The sequence below is a fragment of the Arachis ipaensis genome, chromosome B8, assembly GCF_059453495.1.
Source record: "Arachis ipaensis isolate K30076 ecotype BB chromosome B8, ASM5945349v1, whole genome shotgun sequence".
In the NCBI taxonomy this organism is placed as follows: Eukaryota; Viridiplantae; Streptophyta; class Magnoliopsida; order Fabales; family Fabaceae; genus Arachis; species Arachis ipaensis.
This window is the reverse complement of record NC_142443.1, coordinates 37,436,839-37,455,295: the sequence shown is the minus strand read 5'-3', so window position 1 is coordinate 37,455,295 and position 18,457 is coordinate 37,436,839. Positions and strand designations below refer to the sequence as shown.

The following is an 18,457-nucleotide window of genomic DNA, read 5'->3' as shown; positions in this document are numbered from 1 at the left end:
ACAACATACGAGTCCTCAGCCTGTTGAGAAATGTGTGGCTCATGGGTTCTGAATTTTGAAATACACTTCGAAACACTAGTCTTAGACTCATACACCGCCATGTCAGACAATAATAAGTCAAGTAACCAAGCTTATATTTTTAAGTGAGATATAATGTTCAGAAACAGGTTCTCAGATACAGTGACATAACTTGATGTTACATGATTTAGGGTGATGTTACCAACATTAAAGGTATCTACTTCTATAGTCATACTCTAAACAAATGAGATCAAAGAAAGAGTATACTTCTATTTGCTCAGTTTTTATCATTATAGTTGAACATAAAAAAAGGGTATATTAAATATTAAACACATCAAAATAATTATCATGTATTTGATAAAGCTTAAAAATTATCATGCTTGCTTGTTGAAAATTTGAATTTTATAATCAGAAAAAAGGTCATTCAAGAATCCCATAGCTAAAAGTAAGTTAGACTAAAGGGTTGGATGAGTAATGCGGTGAGATGAACTCACAACTTCCAAAATTTGGTCTATTCAGGCTTGTCTGTCGCAACTGAACTTCAATGAATCCAGATAAATCAAATTTTGATCCCACATGTCAACAATCATCATATACTAGTGTCGTCCCATGTGGAGAGGAACGTAAATCTACACCAACACGTACACAACCCATTTAGATAAAATTTTGTTATGACATCTTATTCGACTCATAAAGTTTTTAACATGGTCAATGCGCACCTTCAGTAGATTGTCAGCAAAACCCATGTACTTAGCAACGATGTAGTCCAGGGTTGACTTGCAATGACAGCCTCGGCTCAACGCTATTTGTTACAAAAAATTCATTGAGTGGTAAAGAGATTATGATGCATACTAATGAGCATGCAAAAATAGTACACATGTCGCTTAATTCCATTGAACCGCGGAACATACTCACTGCAAACATGGTAGGCAGGCACCACCTTTGTTTCTCAGCTTTATTTGATGATACCATTGCCACCACCAGGTTGATTACCTTGGTTTGGCAGCTTATCCACAAACAATTAAGGCATGACAATAAAAACAAACTTAACCAATGCATGAAATTCACAATCAAGGTACTAATGTCGTCGACAACCTCTTCTCCTGGGCGCAATGTCCAAAGGGCCTCCCGATTTCTGGTGCAATGGTCGTTCTCCACTAAGATTTTGCTGCGAAAATGACATACCTCGAATATAAGAACCGTCTTGGAGAAACTAGTTTCAACGTGCTCGTCATTGAGTGGATAGAACAGGAGAACCAAAGACATAATTGCTCACCTGGGTTGTAGGTCGTTAGCAAAAATGTATGCCTTAACAACGAGTTCGTAACTAACAAATTGCATCCCTGCTGGGGCCAGAATGATATGTCCAAACACTGCTTATCAAAAATTTAGAAAAACAAAATACATCTATGAAGTGTTTCACACATGTTGGAAACTTCATAAAATTTTTTACATAGTAGGAAATAAAAATGTTATTATAAAAGACCAAAAAGTTTTAAAATTCAAGAGAGGAGCCAATGGCTCCAAGATAATACTATTTTCTTTAGAACAAAAAATTAGTTCAAGGTATAACAGTTATTGATCCAACTACAACTCTCTTAAATAGATTCCAACAATTGTGAAAATTCCAAAAACTAGTCCATGCACCTATGTGACATAAATTGGGTTGAAAGAAAACCACATGTGGCCCACATATTATCCAACTGTAATGGTATTTTGGCACAGAAAAGATATCTTCAAAAAAATTGTAGAAAATGTAAAGGTTCCAAAAAATAATGCATGTAATTGTTGGACTTGATATGTTAAGAAAAACAACTACAGTCCGAATATAAACGTATTCCGCCCCAAAAAAGCTTTAGTCATCATTTGTTGGGATGACCCCAAAATTTTTTTTTGCCAAAAACAAATCATTCTTTCCAAAAACATAAGAAATGTGAGAAAGCAAACCCTAAACAAATAACAAAATGGCTGTCGAACCCCGCATGTAGTGCATTGTGTACCTTTGGAGTCTCCTCTAACCTAATCTCGACACTCCTGTGGGTGTAAAATGTCCATGGTGAGCCAGGACTAGTGGACCTTATATTCCTAATGTGGTCGTGCGAAAATTCCCTTTGATCCTTGAAAGAGAGCTTCCGCTGATATCAAATAGAAAAAAATATTCAAAAATATGACACACGGATAGCTTGAAAACCATTTAGGTGGGATGACTCCGCACCTTTAAAGTTACTTACGATGCTCGATGATGAGTATCCACTATTCCCTCATTTAGACAGCCCATCTGTGTTGGCGGTGGCTCCGACCTACAATAAACAACATCTTTGCGGTTGGGGGAGGACACTCTTGTTGCATCGGAGCTTCACTTGGGAACGTTCCTGTGTTATCTACCTCTTTCATTGGCCTTGCTTGTGCACCAGAGGGTTGATAAGCCACCATTCCTCCATCGGCATCCAAGTTTAGTTTCAGGTCAATTGTCAGTTTCTTATCACCAACCATAAGTACATTCAAAGATGTGAGAAGTTCCAGCACCCAACCGTGATGGGCCACAATAGCCGTTAGGGCCTATATTTGGTTTTCTTGTGTCATGAGGACGCCCATAACCATTTCATCTCCAGTTATCTGTTGCTGTACAAGACAGTAGGAAAGTTTGTCACAATAACTCTCTGTGACGAAATAAATCGATGATCTACAAAAAAATGAACTTTTGTTGAAATCCAACAACATAGCCATACCTTTATTTGATCATCCATACTGTTGATTGCATCGTCGACTGTGGTCACCCGCTCCAATGATTCCTCTTTTGTTGCTCTCATACGACGCTTTATTGTACTGTCCATGCTATCATCTTTCGGTAACTCCATGGTGTACAGTACAATTAACGTAATAGACGATGAGGATACAATTGTTGATGAAACAAGTGTGCTTGACAAGACTCCCTTTTATATTGCATTGCCAAAATATCACACACATGTAGAGTCTCACATGAGTGTATTCATTTTTTTTTGGACTTCGGCTTATGTCGCATCTAACAATACATAGTAATACACACTTCATTTGGTTTCATTGAGTTAGGATTTTTTTTGTGTTCTAGCTTAATGGACCAAAGTGAATAGTAACAAAAGATACCCACAAATTATAAACAAAATACAGTTTCCATTTCCAAATTTGCTAAACTATAAAAGGCCAAATCCAAATTTAACAACATTCATGATATTTAATTTGCAATGGCAAATACATGAAACAATTACAGAATTCTTAACCGTCAAATTTTTTGGCAAATTTAATTTGTAGGCCAATACACAACAAGGGTAAATGAGATCTTTCCTGAGTTTAACGTCAGATGTAACAAGGGGTTTGTTATGTAATTTTTAAACCACACATCAAATTTTTTCCATCATATCTTCACACTTCTTCAAATCCGATTGACAAGACAGGACACATAGCTCCTCCCTTCTTATCAAATAGGTAAATGAAACCCTATAGCACTGGCAGCAGACTTTACCTTACTTTATGCTTGGAAAATCAATTTAAATAAATAACACAACAATAATCGCCCTATGTGACTAGGAGTTTGGTTGCTATTACTTCTCAGATCATCAGTTCTATTGAATATTTTAATTATAACTAATTACACCCTATCGTACTAGTTATAGGCTAGATTTGACTGTCTACCTTATCAATAATTTAAATATATTAGACATAAGCATTGACACCCTATGTCTCTATGTTTGTAGCCAAGGTTGTCAAACTCGCGAGTCTAAGTAAACTCATGGAACTTGCCTAGACTCGACTCGCGAGTTAACTCATAGACTCGTACGAGTTCACCTGTTATTTATATATATACACATAATGTATATTTACTCAATTCTAACCCTTCAAAATTAATAATGTCAATCTTAGAACACATAATAAATTAAAATAATAGCATACATTATAACAAATACTTTAAAATACACATTCAAATCCTTTATAATTATTCTTATACAAATACACATAGAACACACAAAATTAAAAATTCTAAATCTGTAACACTAAATCTTTAATTGAACATTAAACAATATCAAATAATCAAATTAACTCTAATCAAAATAATTAATTACTAATTAGATATGATTGGATGAACCATCTCGCCATCTAACATAAACAATAAGCAATAGGCTAAAATTAGAAGCAATAAAATTTAAAAAGCATAAAACAAAAAAAACTAAATCAAGAAGCAAAGGCTGAAAGAAAGGGCAAAAGGCATACAAAAAATAGAGGATACAGAAGAAAAGAAGGGGCAAAGTCCCAACAACAGCAGATTGAAGACAAGGGTGCAGCAGGCAGCAGTGGTGAGGGTGCAGCAACAGCACGAAACGACGGCGACAAATAGTCATGGATTTCACGACGGTGCAAACCAGAGTAGAGATAGGATTGTAGGAGAAGTAGTCGAACTCGTGAACGGTGATAGCACGATGGAGTTGTGGATAGTGAAGATGTAAAGAATACAAAGCAGAGGACAACATAGGTAAAATTCACAAAGATAATGGCGCAAATCAGAGCAGAGGTAGCACACGCAAGCGAACAACAGTAGCTCGACGGGAAACAGCGACTGCGGAAGAACATGGAGAAAGTGAGACTTGAGAGAAACAACGCAGATGAGTGAGTTGGGAGTGAGTTTTCTTTCATTCTTTGGGAGTGTTATCGTAACCCTAATAAAATAAAAGTGTTTTTTTGGTTTCAAAATGATGCATTTTTGAGCAAAAATGAAGAAAAACACAAACTCGCTAACTCGGTCCTAGACTCACGAGTTTGTCTGAGTTTGACCGAGTCTAGCTGAGTCTATCCGAGTTTACTCAGGATAGAGTCTATGCCCGAGCCAACTCGATTCCATATCTAAACTTGTAAACTCGTACGAGTTTACGAGTTAACTCGAGAGTTTGACAACAATGTTTGTAGCAACATGCTTAACTTTACTTTCCCTATGAATAGTCAACTTAAATAAATTAAATTTGAATATAATTAATTTAAACACACGACATGCCTAAAATAAATCATTAACATTAACATATTCATAATCACTTCATCAAGTATCATTCCATGTTAGTCGAAAGCAAAGTAAACCCCACAGCAAAATCACCCTTGACCACGTAACATGAGTCAGCTTCAATGTTAACAGCAGGAAAACATTAACATAAACAAGAGTAATTACTAAATATGACCATAGTAAATCACCAAACTAACCCTAAACCGTCAACAGCGAAACCGAAAACTAAAGTCATCCCACAATTCAAGTCTCAAATAACTTGTTAAACATGTCAAGATTGGATCTAAGCTTTTGATTCTCCTATTCAAGATTTTGAATTTGCTGGTTAGCTGGTGTTGACAATTGTCGTTCCAGTTCTTCAACCCGATCTCTCAAACCTGCGACGGTCCTGTAGTTGTAGTCGTGGATGTCCTTTCCGATGAACGTTAACACCTTCCCCAACATTTTGAACGAGGCGTCTTGCCTCGCGTTCCCCTCGTCCGATGAGAACCCACCCTCGACGATCCAGTTAATATCGTGTTGTTGGCATTGTAGTGTCACCCAATAGCCATGAAGCAACTCTCCACTATCTGAAAAAAAAAAACTCTCACATGCTAAAGATAGGATAATCAATCTTCAGCTGACAACACACACGGATTAGGTACACCTCCATGTCTTTAACCAACACATTGATTCAGAATTGTTTTTGGAGCAAGATCCAGACCTAGACCACCATGACCATGATAAATACCCAAAATCTTTTATAATCATTAGCTATGGAAATCAATAAAATATAAAACACACAAATCATAACCATACCAACACTTGCCATTTACCTAGTGGTGTTTAAAAACAACGAACGGTTGTCTTCTGTGATGACTCTCCCACTGTTGGGCCTACTTGCATGGCGTTGAACTGTGTGGATAGAGAGAATGGTTGCTGCAATAGTGCCGTCTAAAGATTAACTGTAATCGAAAGCTTCGAAAGTAGAGGCGGCAGCAATGTTGGATCTATCACTCCAAACCAGGCTTTAGGCATGTTTTATGATGCGAAAACACTTGAACTTGGCATCTTTGAACCCATGAACTTGTTTTTTACAGTACTCCCATGACGTATAGATGCCAGGAACTTGTCTCCTCCGGACAGCATAAAACCGGTACTTTCCAATGTCCATGCCTACTGCTTTTCACAAAAGTTGGTAGGGATAACTCACTGTCTCAGAGGGCTTCTCTTTCTCTATCTGAAAGCCAAACACCCGATATAGAGCCACCTCAACTAAACCATACAGTCAAGCTCTCCTACTCAACAAATAAATTAAAAAAAAGTATTACCACAATCTATTTTATAATAACTGAACTTATTTTCTTTTATTATTATATATTATTAAAATATTAAGTTTCTTCGTATTAGTATCAACAATAACAATGACATGAGATTAACAATTGAATACATGATTTATTATTATTATTATTGACGTAAAAAATGAGCTCTTCAATAATAGTATGATATTTTGTTTATTAATTAAGTCCCTATAAGTAATATTTAATTCATTACTACCATGAATACCTTAATTTAAATAAAATATGTTACCGTCAAACATAATAATATAATATTTAAAATTAGACATGATAACTATTATTAAGTATTTTTCTTTATTATTAAGTATTAACACCAACTAAATAATATAAAACATAGAAATAAAATCATCACTCCAGACAAAAGATCTACGTTAAAAATTTAATTCTACTGTAACAAAAAAATAAAAAAATTATACAACTAGAATTTTATTCACACAGAAATCTATTTTCATTCCACTCATCTCTTTCTAGTCTCTACAAACAGTCAACATTGCAGGATTATGATGGATGCTGACACGGTGTGGACGTGGACACTGAATATTACTACGTGATTCAGTCGCCAAACTGTCTTCTCTTCACCCACAGTAACAACTCTGTAAATATTTCTTATTTTTTATTAATGGCATATTCTTTTTTTTTTTAGTTTAAGCTCCTATTTTTTCTATTTTGGTGGCATACTCTTATATAATAATAATATTTTTTTTATTTATGAACCAAAGCATGGATCATACCGGCCCAAAAGGCCCACCGAACCATTTAGTATTTTTCACAGTTGTGGAAATTGAACTGGAATGGCCGATTCGACCGTAAAATCGATGAACCGGACTTCCATCCGGTACGGTCTAAGCTGTGAACTGTTTAACGTTAAGACTCAGTCGAAGACGATTAAAATTGTCTAAAACCGATTCAACCAAACCGTTTAAGAGAAAATAGAAAATATCGACAAAGATGAGCCTCAAACTTTGGTCTTCTTCATGCCTGCTTGCTCTCCATGCCACTAAACTATGTTACTCCTTACTATTCTAACTATTAACTATTAGTTACATAATAAAAAAATACAATAATTTTTTTACATTTTATTTTTATTTTATATTCACTTTTATTTAAATTAATTATATTTTTTGTTATTCATAATTATTAATATAAATGAGATTAAATATGTATGAATAAATATCATATATTGTTATTAATTATAATATAGTTATGTTCTAATGATTATATTTTTTATTAATAATATCATTTTTAGATGTATACATATAGTACATAACGATATAATAAATATAAACTAATTTCGTAGTTATTAAAATAAAATAAAGTTACTTTAACATGAAAATAAAATTAAAAAAGCTTTATCATGGAAAAATAGTAGAATTTTGTATACTTGTTTAATAATAACGAAACTAAAACTTGTTAATTATAATTTGTTGAAATTTGATTCTTTTCTGAATGCTATAACGATTTAACTGGATTTGATAAAAAAGAACATAGGATATATAATTGTACTTTTATTATTATTTATGGTTAATAGGGTTTAAGATTTAGGGGAGCACATTAGCAGGTATGAAAAATAAGGTCAAAATAACAAATTTATACACTTCAAATTAAAACTTAAAAAAAAATTTCCAAATGCTTTTTAGTCTAAAATAAGAAAAATAAAGTAAAAATAATAAAAGTGACAAAATTATATTGTTTATTGCTTTTTTATTTTTAATTGCAAAATTTAAAAATAAATATAAAAATATTTATAAAAACTCTATCTAACCACTTCATAAATAGATATCTCATTTCTTCTTTTAAATTTTCAATTATCTCAAGAAGACAACTTATACTAAATCATATATTAGAATTGAAGATTAAATAAACGTAATTAACTCACATGACGTCTGACACAATACTGGCACAATTGCTTCGCATAAGAAATTGTCTCCTCTATCCAGAACGCCACCAACACACGTCAATATCAAGCTTCCGCCACCTCACTTCCTCACATGCGGCCGTGTCGTTTAACCCTCAAAGTAGAGGAGACAGAAAAGTATACATTTCAGGGTTAGAGATAAAGAGAATGTCATTACACATTTTGTAAAGAAGAAAAATGTCATCTTCTCTAAAAATATTTGACCTAACTCTACAAATATCCTAAACCTTTCAAACCATACATCTCTCAAACTCTAAAACCTAAATTTATTTGGCTTAACCCTGCAAACAATCTACATCCGAAAGCATAAATCAAAATCTTAAATTCTAAATCCTTCACCCTAAACCGCAAAACCCTAGACCATCCAAACATAAAATTTCTAAATCCTAAACCCTACAAATACTCTAAATAATTAATTATAAACCATAAATCCAAAGTCTCACACCCTAAATGCTAAACCCTCCAAACCTTAAACCTTTCCAACTCGTAACAGCCCCAAACAATTTTAATCATAGGGGCAAAAATACATTAAAATAAATTTTGTTTAACATCGCTATATCTATAATTTGAAATTACAATGATGAATAGCTAGAATGTTTTTTTTTTCATATATTTACAATAATTATGTATTAAGAGTTAAAATAAAAAAAATCAATAAAAATTTAATTAGAAAGTTTATTTCTTTTCGTCAATCTCAACTAACTTTTTTAAAATAAATTTTGTTTACAAGTTAAATCTTAAACCTTCTAAAAATAGAATTTTTACAATTAAAAAACAACATTGGTTAGTGTGGATAGTTAAAAGTTGGTTCTTTAACTATATTTTTCTGCTAATTAATAGACATATCATATTTCGCTTTTTAATTTACATATTGTTCCCTAGCTGGTGTATGAGTATGATATGGGGGTGGGAGGTGTGTAACCAAGTTGTGGTGTCAGGGCTGAAGCAACTCGGACCCTCCGAGTTCAAGCCACAAAACGCACGGTCCGAGTAGCGTGCATTTGGCTCAGGTTGGTGAGGAACTCGGACCCTCCGAGTTGGCTGAGCTTCACGGACCGTCCGATTTCCAGTGGACCAATCGCACGGTCCGAGTTGGTCTAACAATGGACACGCGTCGCTTCCCCGCTGATCCATAAACGGTGCCCCTAATAAACACACAAAGAAAAGCACCCTCTCTCACCATCCGAATACACACTTCACTCACTAACCTTTCACTCTCAGAGTCACCTTCTTCTTCCTTTCTCTGGGTTTTGCATGGTGGAGGAGCAACAACAATGCCAAAAAAATACAAAGTTAAAGATGTTGATCGATCTGAGCTTCATATTAGTCATTATTTCAATGATCCTGATTATGTAAGTATTTTTTTAAATTTTTTTAAATTTTTTAATTTTTTTATATTTATAATTATTAAAATATAAAATTTCAATATTATGATTATTGTTAGACATACAGTTGAAGAATATAAATAGAATGATTATGACTAATTTATGAATATTGGTTAGATTATTTTAAAATATTTTTAACAGATTATTAATTATATTTATCATGATTAGAAAATTTTTTATGATTATATTGTTGTTAGACATGCAGTTGAAGAACTTAAATGGAATGATTATGACTAATTTTTGAATGTTTGTTAGATTTGTTTAAAATTATTTTACAGATTATTAATTATATATATCATGATTAGGAAATTTGTTATGATTATGTTGTTGTTAGACGTGCAGTTGAAGAATATAAATAGAATAGTTATGACTAATTTTTGAATATTTGTTAGATTTTTTTTAAAATTTTTTTACAGATTATTAATTATATATATCATGATTAGGAAATTTTTTATGATTATGTTGTTGTTATGTTTTGTGTTTTCGACTGTAATAAGTAGTAGATAATGTAAATTTTTTTAAATTTTTTTATTTTTAGTATAATTATTATTTGTAAGCCAATGTTATTTAAATGTGTTTTTAAAAAATTAACTATAACTGTTATCGATTTTGGTTAAATGTTATTGTTATTGTGATAAAGTGTTAATGCTGAGTTGATTAGTAAGGTTATTTTAATTAAGCCATGTTAGATATTTTTTTATGAGAATATTTAAATATTTTTAATTCTAGTAATTATTATTAGCAAGTTAATTATTACCATTGTTAGAATATGAATGATGGCATATACTGATTGTTAATATTTTTTATTACAGAGGAAAATATTTTTAACAAAAGAGTAATTAACGTTCGATATTATTGTAGATGTTGTAATATTGTTGAGAATTATGATTAGAAATATATGTATTTGTAATGAGTTTCATTTGCAGTTATGAATAATTTTGAGGATTAATTAAATAAATTTAGAAGTTACAAGAATTAGTTATATAAGGATTCAGTAAAATGATTGATGATGGTATGTTAGTAATTCTTAATAATTTGACTAGTAATTTGTTATGTTTTTTTTTTGTAGAAATCAAGAATGTTGACATGTAACGATCCAGTTCCTCCGGATCGGTACAACGAAAGGGTGGAGGATCATTTGCGAATTACCGGGTTCTATCATGTGTCTCAGATTGGGATAGTGCAGTGTCAGAAAGCATTGGTAAATGCTCTAATTGAACGTTGGCACCCAGAGACACATACGTTTCACCTTTCCATTGGTGAATGTGTTGTGACACTTGAAGATGTAGCTCTGATTCTTGGTCTTCCCACAGATGGTCTTCCAGTCATAGGGATGACAATGAGCAGTTTTGAAGCGTTGGAGGCGGAGTGTTTGATTCAATTTGGAGTTGCACCGCGTAAGTCGGATTGTAGAGGTAGTTGCATAAAACTTACCTGGCTGCGGAATCTAAAAGAAAATTTAGAGTTGATTGAGGATATCAGTATACAGAGGTATGTGAGGTGCCATATTATGTTGCTGATCGGGACGATCTTGTTTGGGGTTAAGTCTGGGGCAGGAGTGCATTGGAAATTTCTACCCTTGCTACGTGATTTTGTTAGTATTGGTCAGTATAGTTGGGGAGCGGCATGCCTAGCACATCTCTACAGGGCATTATGCCAGGCATCCCGTTTTAACTGCAAGGAAATAGATGGTCCACTAACACTTCTACTCTGTTGGGCTTGGATCAGGCTGCCATATCTATCGCCGCTACCTAGGGAACCTCGAAGTTTTTCGCTAGCAAACAGGTAATAATTTGTTACAATGTACCCGTATCTTGATATTTAAGATTCAGTTAATGCTAGTTGAGGTAATTGAATATATCATATTAGGTGGCGGAACTGGGAGCGTGGTGACCGACGATATAGATATCTGAAGTTAGCTCACTTTAGGAAGGCATTTGACGAACTTCAGGAAGGGCAGGTGTGTTTTAATTAAAGTAGTATTAGTTTTCGGTTTAGGGTCTGAGACATAATTATACAGCATTGTTATTGTAATTGGCATTGTGGACTGTGATCATGAGGTTCCTTTATTTTTTCCAGTTTGTTTGGGTTGCTTATGCTGTGGATCGCGTGGATCCGAACATCATTCCTCCTGAAATCTACATGCAGTCGGTTATTTGGAGCGCTACAGTTCCGTTGGTATCATTTGAATGTATCGAGTGGCATGCTACCGATAGGTTTAGGCGACAGTTTGGTTTTGTTCAGGGACTACCTAGTCAGGAGCGGAATCTAGACAAGGCGCACGGAGAAATCCTGACTGGTCCCAAGAATCTTAATTGGGCCACGGAACTGAGTCATTCAAATTGGGTGATGCAATGGTCAAACAGGTATAACTACGTTCTATCTGAGCTTCCCATGCCTTCACATCATCTACTAAATAGTTACATGCATTGGTACCGATCAAAATATGGGGACCACTTGAACTTGTCAAATCTTGTGGGTCAAGATAATGATGAAGGTGATCAGGATATCGATGAAGGTGATCAGGATTTGGATGAGGATAATCAGGATACCGATGAGGGTAGTCAGGATATGGATGATGACAATGAAGGACAAGAGCCACATTCGCCGCATATATTACCTCCAAACCCGATTCCAGAAGAACAACCTCAGTCCTCAAGCCAGTATGTACCTCAGACACAGTTCCCCCCATCAGTTCCAATAAGTCAACAATATTGGGGAACCTCACTGTTTGAAACAGGAGAAGGAGGTTCTTTTAGCCAGTTGCTTGGGTTGATGTCTGCAGATCCTGGACTATCACAATATGGACATCAGCCTAAGTTCATGGCAGGTAGGTATTCATTGGATGCGAGGTATCTGGGCCATACCTCATCAGTTGCTTCTGGGGGGTTTGTGTCGGTTAACTCTAGTAAGAGTGACGGTGGACGCGGAGCTTTTTTTAGTCAGAACCCTAACCGTGTTTCCATGGGACTCATTGAGGAAAATGCTAACACACTCGAGAAAGAGACCGATGCGTATCTAGTAGATGACTCGGATGACGAGGAGGATCATGAGGATGATGAAATAGAGGAGTTCGATGAGGATGAGGAATCTCGTAATGATAGTATTATGTTTTGTATTTTACTTTACATGTTCGATTACTTATTTATTTTTTGTTCATAATTGGCATCTTTGTTTGACTTTTAGTAAATGATATGTGGTATATGTCTTGCTTTGATTACCTGATGTACTACATTTAATTGTTTTTTATAAATTGTATACAGGTCAGGCACGCACTCCGGATGAAACCTCCAAAGGTTACAATCTGAGGATTGATCCACCACGTCGTAGCGCTAGTCGCTACACTCCTTCTGTCTTCAAAAAGGCGGCCAAGAAATGCAAGAATTTTGTCAATGATGTGAAGTGGGCCATGAGAAAGTAGTTGTGGTGTAAATTATTTATTTAAGTATTAATCACCTGGACTGTGTTTAGACTAATTTGTATCTATTGGACATTTTGAATTACTGAGATGGACTATGGTAAGATTTATATTGTATGTTTAGAGTATTTATGCATTAAGGACCCTATTCAGGTATTATTGATCTTGACTACGTATTAAGGTTTCATAAAAAGCTGAGTATATTGCTATAGATATCATGTCAATATAACTCAGTTGGACAATTGAGATCATATTATAACAAGCTACAGGTATCGTATATGTACTGATGTGAAAATTGGATCGGACCGGCCGGTTCAATCAGGATACCTGTGAAACGGACTGGCCGGTTCAATCAGGATAGCTGTGAACCGAACCAGCCGGTTCAATTAGAAAAGCTGTGGATCCGGACCGGCCGGTTCAATTAGAAAACTTGTGAATCCGGACCGGCCGGTTCAATTAGAAAACCTGTGAATCGGACTGGCTGCTTCAATGAGAAAACCTGTGAACCGAACAAGCCAGTTCAATCAAGAAAACTATGAACCGGACCGGCCAGTTCAATTAGGAAAACTGTGAACCGGACCGGCCAGTGCAACCAGAAAGCCTGTGAAGCGGACCGGTCGGTTCAATCAGAAAAACTGATTGAACCGGACCGGCCGGTTCAACCAGAAAACCTGATTATCGGACCAATCGATTCAACCAGGAAAGCTGTGATGCGGATCTGCCGGTTCAACAAGTACGCAAATTATAATATATTTTTGTGATACGTATCAGTTTTATTTTTTAACACATACATCTGGTACACATTAAAATAAAAACAAATTAAAAATGTTATAAAATAAAAACTGTTTTAAAATAAAAACAAATTAAAAACGTTATACAATGTTACACATATCAGGTCAAGTTATCTCAAATGGACAACCCATGCCATACTAGTGCCGGTCTACACCTACCACAATGTGAACCTACTGAGCATCTCTGTCGGCATTTGTACCAGCTGACTGACGGCATCTACTACGACTGTGTCCCTCAGCTCCACATAGCGTACATCGCCTAGGACGACGTAACATTCGCGTGTCCATCTCATTCAAGAAGCGCGTCATCCTGGGGCGCCCTTTCGAGACACGTCTCAGATACGGATTCGGTACGAAGCGAGGACTGTTGTACGCAGGCCATGTCGTCGGGTTAACTAGTGGCCTAAATCTTGCTCGGTACACCCGCCGAACTTAGTCCATCTTATACACATCATGCACATACAGTTTCCAATCCAGTCGCTGGTTGGCGCAACATGCGAACACATGTCTGTAGGGGATCCGGTCCACCTGGAACTCACCACAGTCACATCGAAGGCCACGTAGATCGACTGCAAACTCCAGTCCACTTGGCATCTCACGCACCTCGAAGACCTCATTCTGCCGGTCAAAGCAACTGACCTGAATGTTTTCTGATGCAAGTTGGTTTGCATGCAACTTCGAGGTCACGACTTCGGAGAACACATGGCCAGCATTAATCCGCGCTTCTACCTCCGCTCTTTTTTTTTGGTGAAAAGCTCGTTCAGCCTGTAGAATGTTGCCTTGACAAGAGCAGTAATGGGAAGATTGCGTGCACCCTTCAACACTGAATTGATGCATTTCACTAGATTCGTTGTCATGTGACCCCATCGGTATCCACTATCAAACGCCAATGCGTACTGTTCATGAGGAATTCGGTTTAACCAGTTTGTATACGCTTCCCCCCGTTCCCATAATCGCTGGTAACGCACTTCATACTCCCACACCGTCCTCGAATATCCTAGAGGATAGCAACAAAAAAAAAAGAATAATTATAGATGTCGAAACAAATATTGAAGGTTATTTCTGTTAATAAGTTACTTAAATTTAGTAAATGGTTACCTATGTTGACGACCAATTTTTGGAGGTACGGTGCCTTGAATTTTTGCAGAAAATTCGACTCTATATGCCTGATGCAGAACATATGAAAAGCTCTAGGAGGTGACCAAGCTCCGTTACTCCGTTCCACAGCTGCATTGATGGATTCGTGTCGGTCGGATATTAGTCCCACACCATCCCGAGTGACAACATGTTGACGCAAGTTACTAAGAAAAAAGTGCCATGCATCAGAAGTCTCTCCCTCGACAATAGCAAACGCAATTGGGACGATATTGTTGTTGCCATCCTGTGAAACTGCGACTAGTAGACAACCCTTATACTTTCCGTACAAGTAAGTCCCGTCCACCTGGACAACTGGCTTACAATGTCTGAATGCCCTGATGCAGGGGTAATAACTCCAAAATACTCTATGCAGTACCCGAATATCACCGACCAAGTCATCACCTTGATATGCAGGCATAGTCTCAAAATGGACAACAGCTGATGGCTCTGTATGACACATGGCCTCAAACCATATAGGCAACGCTTCGTACGATGCCTCCCAACCTCCAAATATTTTTTCTACTGCCCTTTGCTTAGCCAACCATGCTTTCCGATAACTAACGGTGTAGTTGAACTTCGATTGCACTTCTGCTATAACCGATTTTACCTTTAAGGAGGGGTCAGCCTCAACCAATGGCTTTATTGCTTCTGCAATTGTGATGGAGTCCAGCTTCGAATGATCCTGTGAAATGGTGGCTCTGGTACAAGTGTGACTACCATTATACCTCCTTATAACCCAACAATACTTCCTGCTGATCAGACTAACCCTGATAAGCCAATCACACCCTGACCCATACTGTGTACACTTGGCATAAAATGTCAAAGGCTCAGACTCATACACTCGGTAGTCTACGCTTTGTCGTATGGTATACTCTTTTATCGCCTTAATAACAGCTTCCCGGGAACTAAACTCCATTCCAACAGCAAATTCACCATCTGCGACAGTAGGAACTTCTGCCAGGACAACCAGCATGGGAAAAAATTCAATAAATACATATATATTTCAAAACCGAGATAAATCAATATTCACTGCATCAAGTATGATATAAATCCAACCCTAACATCATGTTACTGTGTAACTTTTTTCACAAATACGGACATGAACGTCAGATGTAAAAAACCGGCCCAGACCGACCGGTTCGACCGTCAACCCCGATGAACCAAATACTAACCGGTCCGGTTCTCTAAGTGATATCTACAAACACACGTTAAGTTTCATTTTCATAATGTAGAGAATTTTATTATTATTTAAATAATAATAAAATATTAACTTCTATGTTCTATATTGGTTTAAAATAACGTTATATTTTTCAAATGTTAGTAAACACATATTTTGACTTTTATTTTTTTAACTTCTTACTATTTTTTAATTTTTTTTTTACATAGGATCGGGTCAACCGGTTCAATATCTAACACATACATGACATCAACGCATGCTAAAATAATGGTTAATAAATAATAATTCATTCATAAATAATTCAATAACTAAATAAAAAAAACTATTATTTTTTAATAACGTACCTGCAGTCATATATTTCGGAAACTCCGGAACATGCATGGCTTCCAAGTCTAGAACTCGCATGAATGAAGGCTCCCCAAATGGCATATCGTTTGCGAGTGCATCTGCCACCTCTGTCACATCTGGATCCATAGTTCTGTCACCATGATCTTCATCTCCATCTGCACCAACACATTCGTAGTTGCTTTCGAACTCTTCTTCACTGTCACTATTATAATCTTCCCGTAGAATGTTTCGGTCAGCCTCAGATTGTTCAAACTCAACATACAACTCGATGAACGAGATCTGGGCCCGGTTTTCAATATACATTGAAAACATCTCCTGCATGCTCGCTTCGTCCGTCACATATCTTGTTTGAAATTGGACGAACCCACCAAATACCGGTATGGGATATCTGTATAGAACACAGGATATTTTTTTTGCTCTCTCAGAATCAATCTTCTCACAGATCACACCTTTGAGTTCTTCAAAGGAAATGATAAAAGGAATAACAACATCTAGTGAATTTTCACAAATAAATTTTACTCCTTCAGACGTTTGTAATAAAATCTGACCAAAATAATACACCTTTAGTAGTACTTTGTCACTCATTTCTCCTAATCACCAAAAAAAAGAACATAACCTTAACTACTAACTTCTGTGATTTAGAACAAGTATGAAAGAGACCCAGAAATACGAAACAGAGGAAGCGGCGCTGAAGAAGGGGAAGAAGACGGGTAACCTAACACTAACTCGCTGCACACTTTTATATAGACTCTATACTCAACTCGGACCATTCGACTAGGTTAACTTCATTCAAAAATATATTAAACAACCAAATCGGACCATGCGTTTTCATAAACCGGTTCATGAAGAAGATTGCCATCCCTAGCCAAAACGGACGGTCCGACTCCAGTCTTCTTCAACTACATGCAACTCGGACCGTTCGAGTTGCTCTTCCAACTCAAGCATATCGGAGGGTCCGATTTATATGCACCAAAACTTTTTTCCTCCCCACCCCAAATCAGACCATGCGTTTTCGGGGAGAGAAATTCACTAACGAAGAACTCGGACGGTCCGAGTTCTTCTCCCAAAAGCTGCCAAAAATCTGCCCCACATACATGTCTAGCCCCCTTGATTCCATATCGATGAAAAGCGCACATATAGGCTCCATTTCCATAAAATTGAGCCTATCACAAGGTTGTCAAACTCGCGAGTCTAAGTAAACTCGTGGAACTTGCCTAGACTCGACTCGCGAGTTAACTCATAGACTCGTACGAGTTCACCTGTTATTTATATATATACACATAATGTATATTTACTCAATTCTAACCCTTCAAAATTAATAATGTCAATCTTAGAACACATAATAAATTAAAATAATAGCATACATTATAACAAATACTTTAAAATACACATTCAAATCCTTTATAATTATTCTTATACAAATACACATAGAACACACAAAATTAAAAATTCTAAATCTGTAACACTAAATCTTTAATTGAACATTAAACAATATCAAATAATCAAATTAACTCTAATCAAAATAATTAATTACTAATTAGATATGATTGGATGAACCATCTCGCCATCTAACATAAACAATAAGCAATAGGCTAAAATTAGAAGCAATAAAATTTAAAAAGCATAAAACAAAAAAAACTAAATCAAGAAGCAAAGGCTGAAAGAAAGGGCAAAAGGCATACAAAAAATAGAGGATACAGAAGAAAAGAAGGGGCAAAGTCCCAACAACAGCATATTGAAGACAAGGGTGCAGCAGGCAGCAGTGGTGAGGGTGCAGCAACAGCACGAAACGACGGCGACAAATAGTCATGGATTTCACGACGGTGCAAACCAGAGTAGAGATAGGATTGTAGGAGAAGTAGTCGAACTCGTGAACGGTGATAGCACGATGGAGTTGTGGATAGTGAA

The 18,457-nt window shown here is 36.0% G+C and overlaps 2 protein-coding genes across 2 annotated transcripts; one reads left to right on the top strand and one right to left on the bottom strand.

Moving 5' to 3' along the window:
- The first annotated feature begins 9,567 nt into the window (after positions 1-9,567).
- Positions 9,568-13,099, top strand: LOC148547721 (serine/threonine-protein phosphatase 7 long form homolog). Its single transcript, XM_088496438.1, has 5 exons — positions 9,568-9,645; positions 10,748-11,463; positions 11,548-11,638; positions 11,758-12,781; positions 12,942-13,099. The coding sequence occupies exons 1-5, from the start codon at positions 9,568-9,570 to the stop codon at positions 13,097-13,099; spliced, it is 2,067 nt and encodes a 688-aa protein (XP_088352564.1).
- Positions 13,100-14,058: 959 nt separating this feature from the next.
- On the bottom strand, positions 14,059-17,134 carry LOC148547720 (uncharacterized). The gene is made up of 5 exons (XM_088495532.1): positions 16,546-17,134; positions 14,986-15,978; positions 14,667-14,884; positions 14,427-14,562; positions 14,059-14,318 (listed from the first exon to the last, which is right to left on the bottom strand). The coding sequence occupies exons 1-5, from the start codon at positions 17,132-17,134 to the stop codon at positions 14,059-14,061; spliced, it is 2,196 nt and encodes a 731-aa protein (XP_088351658.1).
- Between the last annotated feature and the right edge of the window lie 1,323 nt (positions 17,135-18,457).

Excerpts from the sequence above, each read along its gene's own strand:
- LOC148547721 (XM_088496438.1), top strand. The coding sequence starts at position 9,568 with ATGCCAAAAAAATACAAAGTTAAAGATGTTGATCGATCTGAGCTTCAT. Across the intron at positions 11,639-11,757 it reads ACGAACTTCAGGAAGGGCAG|TTTGTTTGGGTTGCTTATGC; the intron begins GTGTGTTTTAAT and ends TATTTTTTCCAG. Across the intron at positions 12,782-12,941 it reads TGAGGAATCTCGTAATGATA|GTCAGGCACGCACTCCGGAT; the intron begins GTATTATGTTTT and ends AATTGTATACAG.
- LOC148547720 (XM_088495532.1), bottom strand. The coding sequence starts at position 17,134 with ATGAGTGACAAAGTACTACTAAAGGTGTATTATTTTGGTCAGATTTTA. Across the intron at positions 14,563-14,666 it reads CCATTACTGCTCTTGTCAAG|TTGCATGCAAACCAACTTGC; the intron begins GCAACATTCTAC and ends GTGACCTCGAAG. Across the intron at positions 14,319-14,426 it reads TGGCCTTCGATGTGACTGTG|TTCGGCGGGTGTACCGAGCA; the intron begins GTGAGTTCCAGG and ends AGATGGACTAAG.